At 41.2% G+C, this 16340-nt stretch overlaps 1 protein-coding gene across 8 annotated transcripts in view; it reads right to left on the reverse strand.

Annotated features, from left to right (window-relative positions):
- Window positions 1-10500: 10500 nt before the first annotated feature.
- Window positions 10501-16340, reverse strand: part of LOC130378657 (uncharacterized) — a 28309-nt gene continuing 22469 nt past the window's right edge. For 4 of the 8 annotated variants that reach the window (XR_008894833.1, XR_008894830.1, XR_008894831.1 and 1 more), the window contains exons 6-19: window positions 15868-16067; window positions 15221-15325; window positions 14996-15070; window positions 14793-14861; window positions 14514-14684; window positions 13753-14083; window positions 13331-13616; window positions 12884-13117; window positions 12664-12755; window positions 12252-12356; window positions 11853-12033; window positions 11394-11558; window positions 11054-11290; window positions 10501-10944 (exon numbers count right to left, since the gene is read on the reverse strand). Coding sequence is in view for 2 of the 8 variants with exons in the window: in XM_056585367.1 (XP_056441342.1) it covers window positions 11902-12033; window positions 12252-12356; window positions 12664-12755; window positions 12884-13117; window positions 13331-13616; window positions 13753-14083; window positions 14514-14684; window positions 14793-14861; window positions 14996-15070; window positions 15221-15325; window positions 15868-16067 (1800 nt within the window). In the remaining 6 variants the exon portion in view is untranslated. The other 4 variants (XR_008894829.1, XM_056585367.1, XR_008894834.1 and 1 more) reach the window with 4 other exon arrangements.

Consider the following 16340-nt stretch of genomic DNA (forward strand, 5'->3'; position numbering starts at 1 on the left):
TTTTGCCCTTTATCAACGAAAATGCCCTTTTGAAACATTTTTTTTTTTTTTTATATCATTAACATTTTACTGAGGCCGGTTTTGAAATGATCTTTTAAAAACCTAAGCGATTAAAAACGACTGAAACAATGCCCAAAAATGAGCCACGTCCCCCTTGCACAGACCAGACTCAATTCTCTTCCTTTGTCACGTGCACTCGCGCTGGCACGCGCAGGGCACCACATGCGCTTCAGTAAACAGAAGCGTCTCCAGCATAGCAGGCACGGTCGCAGACAGGCATCTTCTCCCGTGTTCCCACCAGCCAGGTAACATACAGATCAAGTAAAATCGTATAGTTTGCCCTCTAAGCCCAACGTGTAGCCTAATCATTTTGTTGTGCAGTAAAATGTCTCATACAGCAACAAACCATTAAGCATTTTTAGCCGACTGGTCACCTGATAAAGTTTTACGCTGTATAGCCCAATGACAGATAACGCAAGGACGACCATAGGCTTATTAGGCTACAAATTATTTCGGTAGAGTTTGCAATTGCAAATCTGCAAATGTGTTAGGACGAACATTTTCTGTTGTATAGGTTTTGTCAGGCAACATAAATTAACACATTTATTTGTTTTGACCAAGAAGTGGAGGGTGAACAGAAGACAGTGGAGGGCAAAGTGAAGTTTATCTACTTCGCCGAGATGTCTAGAGTTCATCTTGGGACTTAATAATGACTGTATATAGTTAATATAGGATGTGGATTTTATCTGTTGGTGGTGTGACTTTTTTCTATAGGAAACTCACGTGTAGAGAATGATACAAATAAAAGTAAAATTTCATTCAACATGTGCCTGTAACTTTTTTATAATAAGGTGTTCCGCGTGCGCTAAAAAGTGCCCTTCCCTTCCCCCCTGAGCACCTGCCCCCCAAAATGTCTGTGCACGCCACTGGTGTGTATATATATATATCAAATAAATGATTGTGATGTAAGTGTTTGATTGGCTAATTTCATTTGATGCCTCAAATAGTGACTTAAATAGGCCTATTTCCTTTACAGTAAAAGAACAGGGGTGTTTCTAAGTTTCATTAACATCCGGGGAAATGAAAATGCCAAAATTATTTGTATGTATTATTTTGCATGCACATTTTTTAATAATGCTTTCCCTAAATAAACAAAATACACCGTTTATTATAGCTTTAAATAGCTGCCTGACTGCTGTGCTGCTCATCCCCAACATCTTAAGTTCCATTCAAGTTATTTCAGAGTAAAATGAATACAAGTGAGACAGACCTTACACACGCACACACAGAGATCTGACTGGGGATAGGAGAGGTTAATTCACTTGAGGTGGTAAACAGGTAATATTTTTAAACTGTTCATTCTCTTGCCAGATGGACTATCTAGGCTAGGCTACTTATAAATATTTGTATTTTTTTTTTTTTTTTCACCCAGAAATTATATTCAGGGCTAATTAAATAACATCCGGGGCTTTAGCCCCGAATAAACAGCATAGTGACGCCAATGGGTTCTGGGTTCAGGGTCTGTGTTTAGGATATCTGTGTTTAGGTTCTGGGTTCAGGGTCTTATCGACCAGGTAAACACCCGTCCTGCTGTCCTCTGAGCTCCAAGAAGCGCACCAAGTTCCAGGTGGTTAATTACCTCAGACCTCGTTCGCTGAATACATTCATGATCCAAAATCTGACGGCAGCTGACCTCAGATCTGGTGAACTGGGCTTTTATTTCATTCACTTCATACGTTTCGACCAATCCTGTTGCTGGAGGCAGAGTTATTTGCAGACAAACTACACCTGGGGCCTGTACTACGAAGCTCGATTAGAGGGTTAGCGAGGTATGTTGAGCGCAAAGCCTGGGTTAGCTGGACCACGAAAGTCGATCTCTTATAGCGTCGCTGTATCACCATGGTGACTTATGCTCGCAACCAAACCTGGTTGGGAGCAGCTTTTCAGCTTAGTCTACCCGGAGATCCAATAGTATGGAAGTAAATCTGTGCCATCGGGTTTTGAAAATAAAAACACATTGAATTATAAGCACTGAATATTTATGCATTGAAATAACCAATCTGAATTTTTTGCCTCTGAATTTAACTCTTTACATTTTCAATATATCATATTCACCTTTATTTTTCAATGTTAAAAAATTCAACGTTAAATAATTCAACGTTAAAATATTCAACTCAAATATTTTCAACTTCCAAAAATTCAGTCCGCCAAAGTCACCATCAAAATTCAATGTACGAAATTCAGTGTTAACATCCGGGGATCCAAGAAAGAGCAATCGATCCTAGATGCTAGATCGCGGTCAAACGAGTTGTCGCGTCATTCTCGTTAGAGAATGACTCTCACGCGGGAAGGTAAAGCAGATTTAGCCATGTCCAACGGCAACCGCAGCAGTAATGGTACGGAGCCCCGTACCATTACTGCGAGACATCGCAAACCAACTTCCGGGTCAGAGGAAAAAACTAACAACCACAACGATGGAGTTTGGGGGTTTTATCAATGTTTATTTTGAGTTTGGCCTCAAATATTCGGACATCAAATCAATACTTGCCAGTAGGCACGCCTTCCACATAAGTGAGAGACATCTGAAGAGGATACTGCGAGATAGGGGACACTCGCCGCAAGGCGTACTCTGACCTGTCGGTCCTGGTGGATTTTATTAGCGACCAACTGCAGTACTCTGGACAGCTTCACGGGTACCGATGGATGTACGCTAAATGCAGGGAGCATGGACTGCGTGTGAGGAAAGAGGATGTGCGGTTGTTGTTGAAAGAGCTCGATCCCAGAGGAGTGTCACGAAGGGCGAGACGTCTCAGACGACGAAACAAACTACTAGTGTAGATAATAATAGTGTACATAATATACAACTAGTATTACTTTTCATACCCTGACATGTTTTGATTGTTAATGTTCCTGCAGTCTTCTTCTAAATGTCACATGATGTTGCTGTGGTGTCAAGACAGCTGATTTTATACAGGTTTCAGGTCATCCTACTTGAACCGGCAGGACGACCGCACCCCCTGCTGTATACAATCAGCTGTCTTGACACCACAGCAACATAATGTGACATTAAGAAGACTGCAGGAACTTTTCATGGTATGAAAAGTAATACTAGTCTGATTACAAGAATAATTAAGTAAATTGTGATCTGATCATTAAGTTTTTCATCTAGCTAATGTGGCCAGTGAAAAATATGGACTAAAAATATCAGGAAACAGCACCAAACTTGTTTGTCAATTTTTTGTTTATTCAGAGTTCCACATACAGGATAGCAATATAGTTACAGTAATAACAAATCTTCCATTCTCAACAAAAACATGAATAGCGTGTGTTCTCTCAGTATTTGAAACCACAGGTTGTAAATGCACAGATAATTTCAAAATGCTTTTCTGTCGGTAACATGTCAATATTTGTACTGATTGGCCATCAGAAGTTCAGAGTTCGATAGATACATACATTTTTTTGATCCCATCATTTGAAATCCAATGATATTCTATCATGAAAGACTCAGAATAAGTATTCACATTTAGTTACTGAAGCCAGTTACCTTTTTTGTTGAATACAATTCTAACTGAAAAAAGTGATACATTTGTCAAAGTAAAGTTCTGAAATTGATACACATTTGATTTACTTTTTACAGGCTTTGTCTATAAAGCCCCCCCCTCATTTCTGTGTTTCTAAACTATCGTTTAAAGGAATATAACATTTGCCAAAAGCTAGAGATGTTGAGCTATGACTTTAAAGGAAACTTATAAAGGAAAAGGACAGCAAGGTGAATTACTTATGTGACCAAAGAATCCTGCCACTTCGAAGCTCAACACAAAACACAACTAAATACGTCTGACCTACACACATGCCCTGATGGCCTCTCTGAGGTGCATGTACAAATTCACTGCCTGATATGGATCTGTTGCTAGAGTGAGATTGGACTCAGCCATAAAGAGGTTGCATAGTTCATATAGATCTGGATCACACGGTTTGGTCTGGCGAAAGATACATTCATTTTTGCACAGTTGAAAATCATAAGCTTCAATTGGGGAAAGGAAGTCTCTTGTCCCATAGAGTTCGGGGGACGTAAGCGCCGCGGAACGGCTGCGCCGCGGTCACCGCTGATCGCTGCCAGCCTGCAACTCTAATCGCGTGATTAGAGTTGCAGTCCCCGCTGGGGACGTTAAGGTTTTTCGATGGCCTGATGGTGTGTGTGTTCCAGGCCTGTCCAGTGTCATCCAACTCATCCTGTTAAAAGCAAGAACATAAAAACAGTAAATACATTAAGGAAGAACTATAAATGCATATCCAGGGCTGTTTGCTTATTTTTTTTAAGTGGTAGCACTGGTGCCAGCAAGCACAAAAATTCAGTAGCATAAAAATAAATTTTGTAGCAGTGTGAACTTGCATAACCATAACCCTTGCATTTCACTCTAATTACCTTTGAGCATGTCATCTTGGTCCATTGGCCCATAGAACAATAATATTAATATCTATATCTGTATATTGTTTATCTATACACATAATTATCATAATAATGATAAACATTTTTAGAACATTTCCTTTTAATTAAAACCAAACTTTATATATTGAACACAGCCCATTCAATTAATTAGTATACATATCTCTACAATCTAGGATAAATTAAATAGGTTGTTGTGAATGTTTTTGGAGTTTTTCTTCCATGGCTTATTAAAAAATGTGTCTATATAGGCTACTGTTGACTGCTCTCAGCTCTCTGCAGCTGAAGGACAAGATGTGTCCAGCCAAAGTGGCGGGTGGACTCAATAACTTAAGACTACTTTTCCCAGTTTGGCGAGTGTTAATTTTGAGCCCTCTAAGCAGTGTTGTGCATCACTTATGGAAGTAAATCTGTGCCATCGGATTTTGAAAATAAAAACCCATTGAATTCTAAGCACTGAATATTTATGCATTGAAATAACGTAACTCAAAATAAAATGTTTGTATCATTGGATATTTTGAATAATTATTAGCTATTGCATATATAAACCCACACATGCATAATCCCATTCACAAATATATACATGTTTTAACAATACTTGCTACACTTTTGTAGTTGGTTATTTATTTAGTTTAATTGATTATTTATGTTTTTTCTTGAAGTGCTATTTTTTTTTACATTACATACATTGCACATACTGCACCCCTGAAATCTTCAATATATACGTTATAAAACAATGTACATGGGGTGAGTAGTGGTGTAAAATAACGTGATTCTGCAGTGGGAGCATTATTTGATAGAGCCAATTGGTCTATCCACATACTGTGCAACGTGCGATGGTACAGTAGGTCAGGGTTAGCATGAAGGAGGCAACATGCGAGATTCTCCTCACGGTACTTTTAGTATACTATAGCTTTTGACCATACCACGCCAGGTCTCCAGGGCACTATATATATTTAACACACAGGTGGAAAGTCCGGGATTCCTGCCTACAACAAATCAGTAACTAAATATCTCATATTAAAAAGGGAGACTTCGATCGTATACTGCTGTTTATTCTAGCCGAGCGAAAGAGCACGCACTTCTTCACTCCACGTTATCTCGTATATCCAAACAAAAGAGGGAGGCGCTACATATTATAAACCTGACTGTTACTGTACCCCTGAAATTTTCAATAAAGACGTTATAAACCAGCATCAAAATATGCCCGTTGACTTGCGCTAGCCTAGCTAGCCTAGTCTCCAATGATAAAGAACACCAAGGCTAACTTGGGAATCAGGCCCTATGTCCAAAATTCCGAACTACCCCGTCCGTTAGTATTGTCCATTGCTGAATCTTACAGAAACAACCCATACGAATGGCATATATATATAAGAAAATGTACTCACCGAAGCACTATTACTGCTGCTGTTGCCGTTGGACATGGCTAAATCTGTTTTGCCTTCCCGCGTGAGAGAGTCAGGTATCCAACGACGCGCACACTCGTTTGACCACGATCTAGCATCTAGGATCGATTGCTCATTCTTGGATACCCGGATGTTAACACTGAATTTCGTACACTGAATTTTGATGGTGACTTTGGCGGACTGAATTTTTGGACGTTGAAAATATTTGAGTTGAATATTTTAACGTTGAATATTTTAACGTTGAATTTTTTAACATTGAAAAATAAAGGTGAATATGATATATTGAAAATGTAAAGAGTTAAATTCAGAGGCAAAAAATTCAGATAGGTTATTTCAATGCATAAATATTCAGTGCTTATAATTCAATGTGTTTTTATTTTCAAAACCCGATGGCACAGATTTACTTCCATACAATAGTATCTGTCTGCGTCCTGCAAGACGGAGGCGTAACTTGTACTAGGAGGCGTAACTTGTTCTTTTCTAAACCGCGGTCCACGCGAGATCTTTCTCTTTTCGCGGTAAACAAAAAGCGTTGTAAATCACGGTTCACACGAGATCTTCATTGAAGTCAGGTCTTAAACATGAACATATCTGTTGTAACTCTGCCTTTGTAACTATGACTTTGTATTCTATCAGGCCATGAGCGCGGAAGAGCCAGACCCCAAGGTCAGTTTTCTTTGTTATCATCAAATAAGGTTTCTAGTGCAAAAGATTCTGAAAATGCAAACAAGTTTGTGTTGTCTGTTTCAGTCTTTGAGCAGGTTTTGCGCCTGGGCACGCCAATCCGGGGCAGAAAGTCATCTACCATTATAGAATGACTATCAGAAATCCCAGTTTAAATGTATTGTTTATTAGTTGTAGTTAGCCTACTAATCCCCCGTCTATAGCCAGGAAGGCTTGCAGACACACCCTCAACATATTCCCAAACATACCTTTTGGATATTTGAGGCTTTGTCTATCTAATTATTTGACTTTATGATGAAAGCTGCTTTCTAAGGTGCTAGCTATGCTTACATTACTTTACGACCTGCCACATTTGAGATGAACACGTTTGAGATGCACACTGAACAGTCACTTAATACTCAGGCTAGTAGATGTTGCTTGCCCGAGTTTGCACAGTGCAACAGTGATGACGTACCTGAGAAATCCATGTATGAAGACCGGCAAATATATATAAAATGAAGGCTTGTAATGTGAACGCCATAATATGAAGGCTTTCTCATAACTATCCTCCTGTTAGTGGCATTGTTCTTGTCTTGTTTCTATCAGTAATATTTAGTTTAATTCATTGTTTTCTATCTCATGCAGGACCTTGAAAACATGCAGCAAGCGATCAATAACAATATGTATTCAATACAATTATTTGAATTATTAAACTGCTGTCTTTAATTATTTAATCATTTATCTGCTGTCTTTTTGTTAAAGGTATTAAGGGATTAAGTAGGCTAAATTTAAGCAGGTTCCCCACGTTAAACTGCTATATGCATTACATGTCATTGTAAAATTGTAATAGGCTTCTTTTCTTAAATGCATATTACTCAGGGATGTCGGTTTCACGTAAGGCTATGATTAAGCTAATCAAGAGCATATCAAGATTAAGCTAATCAAGAGCATATTTTTAAATGGGCGGGTCGGGTGCATTATTTTTATATAAGGCCTAATATTTGAGGTCCGAGTTGCGGTCATTTATGTACCCGCGCACCACTGCTACATACAGATCACTTCCGCGATTTAGAAAAGTACTAGACACGCCTCCGACTACAAGCTACGCCTCCGACTACAAGTTACGCCTCCGACTACAAGTTACGCCTCCGACTACAAGTTACGCCTCCTACTACAAGTTACGCCTCCTCCTACTACAAGTTACGCCTCCTCCTACTACAAGTTACGCCTCCTCCTACTACAAGTTACGCCTCCTCCGACTACAAGTTACGCCTCCGACTACAAGTTACGCCTCCTACTACAAGTTACGCCTCCTCCTACTACAAGTTACGCCTCCTACTACAAGTTACGCCTCCTACTACAAGTTACGCCTCAGACTACAAGTTACGCCTCCTCCGACTACAAGTTACGCCTCCGACTACAAGTTACGCCTCCTACTACAAGTTGCGCCTCCTCCGACTACAAGTTACGCCTCCTCCTACTACAAGTTACGCCTCCTACTACAAGTTACGCCTCCGACTACAAGTTACGCCTCCTACTACTACAAGTTACGCCTCCTACTACAAGTTACGCCTCCTCCGACTACAAGTTACGCCTCCTCCGACTACAAGTTACGCCTCCGACTACAAGTTACGCCTCCTACTACAAGTTGCGCCTCCTCCGACTACAAGTTACGCCTCCTCCTACTACAAGTTACGCCTCCTCCTACTACAAGTTACGCCTCCGACTACAAGTTACGCCTCCGACTACAAGTTACGCCTCCTACTACAAGTTACGCCTCCTACTACAAGTTACGCCTCCTCCGACTACAAGTTACGCCTCCTACTACAAGTTGCGCCTCCTACTACAAGTTGCGCCTCCTCCGACTACAAGTTACGCCTCCTCCTACTACAAGTTACGCCTCCTCCGACTACAAGTTACGCCTCCTACTACAAGTTACTCCTCCTACTACAAGTTACGCCTCCTACTACAAGTTACGCCTCCTCCGACTACAAGTTACGCCTCCTCCGACTACAAGTTACGCCTCATCCGACTACAAGTTACGCCTCCGACTACAAGTTACGCCTCCGACTACATGTTACGCCTCCGACTACAAGTTACGCCTCCTACTACAAGTTACTCCTCCGACTACATGTTACGCCTCCTAGTGCAAGTTACGCCTCCTCCTACTACAAGTTACGCCTCCTACTACAAGTTACGCCTCCTACTACAAGTTACGCCTCCTCCTACTACAAGTTACGCCTCCTACTACAAGTTACGCCTCCTCCTACTACAAGTTACGCCTCCTACTACAAGTTACGCCTCCTAGTGCAAGTTACGCCTCCTCCTACTACAAGTTACGCCTCCTACTACAAGTTACGCCTCCTACTACAAGTTACGCCTCCTCCTACTACAAGTTACGCCTCCTCCTACTACAAGTTACGCCTCCTACTACAAGTTATACCTCCTCCTACTACAAGTTACGCCTCCTACTACAAGTTACGCCTCCGTCTTGCAGGACGCAGACAGACCCAACTTCGGAGATCGGCTACTTAAAGCTAGGATGGGCGATTTTGGAGAAAACAGCCGTTGAGATTCCGTCGCGTGCTCTCTGGCCCGTCCCTGCCACGCTACCTGCTGTAGCTCCTCCCACCGAACGTCAGTTATGCGCGTTCATGTGAATTCAGTTACATTGATAGGAAGACGAAACACCATGTCCGATTCCGAGGTAATTAAACATTAGTGCTGATAGCTACATAAGTACATATATAGCATCAACATCTTACTCACAGACATACCATGTATGTTATCTTAAAATCATTGCAATGGCGCTGGTAGGCCTAAGAAAGGTAGCTGTATCAGCCAAGCAAGATAGCAAACTAATTGCAACTGTAGTTCGTTAGCATAAGCTGCCAGAGCTAGTAACCTGGTCATCAATATATTATATACTGACGTTTTGAAGTCATGAATTGTACTACAATAACGCTAATTTTTTGCATTATAAGAGTGTCCAAGAAGAGAGCCAAGCTGGCTCTGCGGACAATTATCCCAGGTCCTAGCAGCACAGGACGTGGGATATGTAGGGTCAGCGGACGTTCTGCTGCTAGAGGCAGGCAGCCTAGGGGCAGAGGCAGGGGCAGAGGAAGGGGACGAGGTCGCGGTAGGAGAGGTCCTGACACGATAGGGCAAGAGGACATGGCCCGTGTGGAAGCAATCAGGATTCAACGAATCACAAATGAGCAGGTATGTTTATTTCATGTCATACTTTTAAAAATCAGGCGAGCCAATTGTCAGTATAAATGTGTAATAAGTAATTGTACATTTCCTGGCCAGGTTCGAATCAGAAACCTGAACCTAGAAGCTTCCCACCATCTGCTGGAGCCGTGTTTGGAACGGGAACCATCCCTCATCTTTGACCTCCTGGCCATGTCCATCCCTCATCCCACATCTGACCCACAACAGCCTGGTCCCAGTGACCCACAGCAGCCAGCCTGGTGCATTTGCACCAAATGCAAGGAGATGCCTACGGATATAGAGAGGAAATGCTGTGGACAACTCCTGGACTCCTGTGTCTCCATGATGCCTCACATGGACGCATACATAATGCAGGGGGGGGTTCTACGGCTGGCCAGGAGGATCTGGAATGATGTCCGTGCTGTGGCTGACCATCCAGACCCAGGGGAGGACAACAAACTATTTAGGTTTGCCGCCTATAGGCAGTTTGTTGTTTGGCAATACGGAGCACTGGCTCGGGGACACAGGGTCGTCATCCCTAGTTGTTGTGTCTGGAGGATACGGGACAAGTACCCAGACCCACTTGGACAATATGTTGGCTTCCTCACAAGGAGACTTTAAGCATCATTAAAAAGTGTTTAAAAAATACATGTTCAGTTTCCTGTTATTATGACCCATCTTTTCATTGTCGGTTACAGCAGACAATAACTATAGCATATCATAATAACAATGCACATTCAGCAGGTGTAATGCTGGATAAAGGATGAGGGCAGGTGCGGTAAAAAGCTTTTTTATTAAATAAAACAATAAGATAATAACTCACACACACAGGAACACCCTGGCCTTCGATGACTACATGCAGCACAAGTGCAAATTCTAAATAAGTATAAAAGCACTACATGACAAAATGCCTTTTTAGCAGAACAATCGTGCAACTGCATTGAAAATATGTCAATTATAAACAAATTGATCATAAAAAACTATATACAAAATCCTATTTTTTTTTTTTAATATATTTTATAAGAACAAAGTGTAAATAATTCAAAACTGTGAAGGACATTTAGACCTAATAAATCGAATATTTACAAATATCAAAAATCAAAAAGTGAGCAGCGTAATACTATTCCAAACAGCCCCCAGCAGCCTACAGTCAGCTCCAGTTTAGTTGGTATGGGACCTCCAATCTCTTCTAGGTCTCTTACTGCATTCCTTGCCCTGTTGAAAGAATAAAGTCACTACTTTTCCTAAGTGTTTAATTTCCCTTTACTTGGGATATGTACTGTATCATGTGTAGATAATATGTCAAACAGGATTCATTCCATACCTACTCCTCTGTGGAATTGGGTTTGCAACAGGTCCTGGGTGGTGGGATGCTTGCAAGAACCCCATATTGCCGTGGGTCATTAGGCCTTTTTTTCTGGTCTTTGGCAAACCCTTGTCTGATGTCAGCCGGGCTTCTAGGATAGCACTCTGCAGGTCTGCCATGTATCCGTAGTCCTTCTCCACCTTCACAGTGTATAGACTCCAAGTCTTTGACTTTTTATTGTAGAGCTTGCAGTACCTGACACAGGATGAAATAATGTCTCAATGTATCCACATCAGTCATGCAGCTTAGAATATTGTAAATCTGAAATAGATATATATGAAAATTATTGAAAACGTACTCTATTGAGCCATCAGCCTTCCTCTTCACCGGTCTGTGAACATGATGGTTATAGTCCAACGCTGCTAAGAGGGTGCCTGCTTTGTAAACAGGTGGGCTAAAGCTGAATCGCTTGCTGGCATACATCAGTATATGATTATGGAAGGATTCCAGCTCAGCGGTTGACCTTACAGAATAAAAGAAACAGATGAATAAGCTATGACCCCATATCTATACACATATAATATAACTTTAGTTCTCATTTGAAAGTGGCCATGAATACAGCGTTATAGATATGCTTGTAAGAGCCATTACCATGAATAGTGTTTATAACACCATGTGCCCAGTATTGTGACAAGTGTAAGACAGTGTATAGCAAGCACCTCAGCCAAGTCATTAGCCTGAGCACTGTATCTCAAATGCCCATATAGCAGGACTTAGCCACTTACAATAACCTTCTTATGAAAAAATGTTTACTTACCTGAAACTCAGGAACTTCTCCACATTCTTCAGCCAGTGCTCATCCAGCACTATTTCTGACAGAACCTGAAAGGCCTCAGAATCACTCTGGATCCACTCCTTCTCCCTGTCGGCCGACAAGGGGCCATGTTCACAGCAAGATAGGGCCCACTCATGCTCTCCTTGAACATGGTGGAGAAGACCTGTCCACATATCCCACAGTAGAACAGAACTGCATCATTTCTTATTGTGTTTTTTTTTTTTACACAATAAATAATACCTATTTTGTCATTATATAAATGCTAGTACAAGTTTTTAAAATAAATATAAAATAAAATAACCAGTCAATTTATCAATAAAATCAAAATGTAATAAATGGTCAGGAATCGCAAAGTGAAATCCAAAACAGACCAATACTTACACCGAACTGATCAATGTTCTGTGCAGTCTTACAGCAATACCAGAAATGGTTGCATATCTCCTTACTCCAGGTAAGGAGAATTGAACATCCTTTCCGAAGGCCTGCCTTGACACGGAATGGAAAATAACATTTAAATAAAGCTCAGACTTTGTCATCAATGTTGATTTGGCAAATTCTCTGGAACCAGGAACCTGATGTAATCACCATCTGTGTGGTAGACACCTGGCTTATAACTGAATGGCAGGAAATGGCACGACCTTTACATTCAGTCATTGTGATCATCATCTCAAAGAAGTTGTTTTAACATAAACAACATGAGTAGAAATCAAGTAGGAAAAACTGTGTTGTTCGACTTGGTATTATAACAATCTATTATCAAGGACCAATAACAGAATCGAAGTCAGGAACTTACTGCATGGATTTTTTTACCCAAGTTCTTTGACCCATGCCAGATGTCAAGGGTGTGTCGAACACCAGAGTCCTTGAACCTGCCTTTTGTTGGATCTGCATGGAAGGATGCAAACAGATATGTGTTAGACGCAGGCTAAAACATTTTGACAATGATCAATCATGAAATACATAGAGCAATACTTCATCCGTAAAATTATGCACATAAATATCTTTGCACTTACTGAAGAGCGCCGAGATCTGTGAATGAGCATCAGTGCAAAACTCCTGTAGGCGAATCTCTTTGTGGAGAGTCTCAAAGGTCCGGATGAAAGCCTCCTTCTCCATGATAACCGAATTCTTCTGGGTCTCCCTCTTATCAATATTGACAATTGATATGATCTCTTTACTGTCGTTGTCCATCGTTGTGTATGTACAGTACTGTGCTGAAAACCCAGGACTATCCATACGACCGTCACCTATGAAAGATGAAAAAAAACACAAAAATAAACATTGCAGATATAATAGATAAAAGCCACATTCTCTCACTTATCAATGTCAAAGGTGAACATAGTATGAAATTACACATTACACAAAAAGTAAATAAATCAAATGTAGTTGAGCCACATTGTAATCAGCTGTGTGTAGGACTGCAGGAGTAATATTTGTAGGAGAGGGATTTGCAAACTTACCAAGGGCCACTACACTGTCCTTTGATTTCAGCCGGGTAATAATGGCTGACCTCTTGTCATCCCAGTCGTCCTCGATGGCGTCAAAGCAGTAGGCGTCCTGGATTTTAAAGAATGTGGTTCTGTGTACTATTCCCAAGTTCATGAATTTGAACAGCAGAGCCACCTTCCCGTAGTTGTTCCCAGAGAGTAGGATGTTCGAGGACAACATGAAGTCACCTGCATGCATCCCATATTTTAGAGTGGGCTGGGAGTTCCACCTCCAGACACTGTGACCCTGATGACATATCTGAAAAAGGAAAAAAGAGCAACACAGCACAGAGCAGTAGCTGTCATTAAATAGATAATAAAGCATGTGTACACTATGCCCTCAAAGTGAAATATATGATCCTACAGTATGTCTTTATTGCTAACTAAGTACTCACCCATTCCACGACAACTGATGTGCCCCTGGAAGTTATTTTCACCTCAAATGGTCTAAGTGCTCCACATTCAGCATCAGTTACTGGGTCCTTTGTGTTGCACTTGGGGATTGGTAAGACAAGATACTGAGCCAGCTGTTTAAGACAGCTATGGTAGACAATGGAAGCTGGTTGTCCAATTATATCTTCCTTGCAGAGGACTTGGGTCTTCTCTGGTAGCGGTGGTATCACTTCTGAGGAATTGTGTCCATCATCAAGGTCATGAACAGTCTCCTCCAGACCAACAGCTGGTAATGTGTCCAGCCATTTGCTCTTTTGGAGAGCTCCACCAGTCCTGTGATAGCAACATATACAAACGCTACAGAGTTTAGGAATAACATTTGCATATTGAAAGGCCTGAACCACAATACAGATATATCAAACATGCAAGTTGCTGGAGCAATTATAATATTGTTTTTCGTGTTATTTGGGGAATATGCCGTTTTATGTTTTGACTGCTGCGTGGATTAATTGTTCATGGGAAGGCATTTAGGTTATCACCTGGCATGGTGTATGTAATTCGGGGCAGCTGACAGTTTTGTACCGTGTCCCAAGTCATGGGAATTGTTTGCTTTGTATTGAACTGAATTGAATACCTGATATGGCAAATAGACGTAATTGAGTTGCATGTTGTAATTTAGTTGCATCATGTGCTACGGTGAGCAAGAACCAGCAATGGATAAACGGGTCACAACACTCAAAGATATTTGATTTATTATACGTACCGCACACAGAGATAAGGCACGTAATCGATGTCACTGTCATCACTGCATTCACAGTCTTCCCCCATCATTTCTTCCTCCTCTGAAGATGACCCATTGTCCATCTCCATTTCTGGGTACCAACTGTCATCTTCTCCACTGTCATCTTCCCAGGTGTTATCGGCCCAGCCAATTCTATGAAGGAGATTTTTTAGAGGGCTAAGTTTAAAAAGTGTAGTGCATCAATAATACAGGGATTTGATGGAACATACAAGTGAACACTAGATCCGAGGACACACTTACGTAGAGTTCCGGATGTCATTAAATTCTTCTTCAGTTATGACTTCAATGTCATTTACCTGTGGAGAAATACTAAAAATACAAAAACAATGAAATACAATATTAACATATTTGAGTACTTGAGAAGTCAATAAATGGAGAGGTATTAATGTTGATTAGTTGATACAGAAGTAACTTTTTCCACTGTTCCACTGTTCTTTCTTTACCTTGTAGCCATACTTTGAAAGGTAGTGGCAGGATTGGTGTCCTCTACATCTTCAGCATCCAAGAAGTCATCGGCTCTGAGAATATAAATAGTGTTATGAAATAAAGATCTTTGAAATTAGTTATTAGGCTATATTGTCTTCTATAAAGGTGGAAGCTGAAAATAAATGTACACAATTTCATATTTTGGAAATGTTAATGGAAAATGGTGGTGGGGTAGTGATCACCTGTCTAAGAGTGTCTCTGAATGAATGCTTGAAGCTTGGGGAAGAGGCAGGTTTCTCCTGCGCTTGCATGGTGTGGATGAAGTAGGGGATGTGAGGTTCTCATAACTGCCAAAACAGGTGAAGCACAAGAGTGATTGGTCAACAAAGAAAAACGTTATCGGAATTAAAAAAATATATATATTTGTTAAAATAACACAGAAAGCCAGATTACACACAAGGAAATCGTCACTTCAAAGCGATCGCAAAACTGAGCTAGGCTGCTGCTAGCTTGCAACAACGTTATAACAATACATGGAATATCTTATGCTAGACTTCCCTCGCTGTGCTTATCTTGGCAGTTGCGTCAAAGTAGCTTTTACACAAACGTGACTCGGACATTATCCACAGTTGAGTTGAGGCCTAGGCCACGTGTTAGCACAATCTCTGTGTTATTCCGACAGGGTTGGTGTGACCATAACTAACCTATAAAACGGACCGGGAAAAGAACCATGGGCTGATGCAAGACATCCTACAGAACCGTATTGAAATGGTTACATTACAGAACCGTAATATAACGGTTATCATGGCTTTGCTTAGTAAAAACCATACCAGCCGACACTTCACATATTCATCACAATATACTATGGAGAGATAACACAATTCCTTACCTGTCTATAAGAAATGTAGCCATCTCAGCGTCCGATTTTAAGTTTCTCAGGTCACGTAACTCTCTCCATCGCTCATAAGCCACGCCGATGTTTACTCTGGTTTTATTTCGAGCTCTCTCCGCCTCCCTTTTAGTAGCTGTCCTTTCAACAAGTGTCTTTCCTCTTTTTTTCGCTGTCTTAGTGGTGTTAGTTGATGGTATCTGGGGAATGGGAAATTTATGGGCCGTTGATGAAGACATGGCTATTCATTTGTTGTCCGCCGTAGTAGTACAAAACTGTCAGACCGCTAGGCTCGTGAACGCTCACGCAGGGACGCACCAACGTCGTTGCCAAGGTGACCGGACAGTCCCACAGCCAATAAGAACGGAGAATCGGAGCCTCGCTCTGATTGGTCAAAGTGTACATGAGCGGTGGCAATTTTTGGGTGCGGCCCACAGAGGCAGGGGAGAGCAAAGTTATGAGCAGATATTCTC

This window comes from Gadus chalcogrammus, unplaced genomic scaffold (assembly GCF_026213295.1).
Source record: "Gadus chalcogrammus isolate NIFS_2021 unplaced genomic scaffold, NIFS_Gcha_1.0 GACHA094, whole genome shotgun sequence".
NCBI classification, from domain to species: Eukaryota; Metazoa; Chordata; class Actinopteri; order Gadiformes; family Gadidae; genus Gadus; species Gadus chalcogrammus.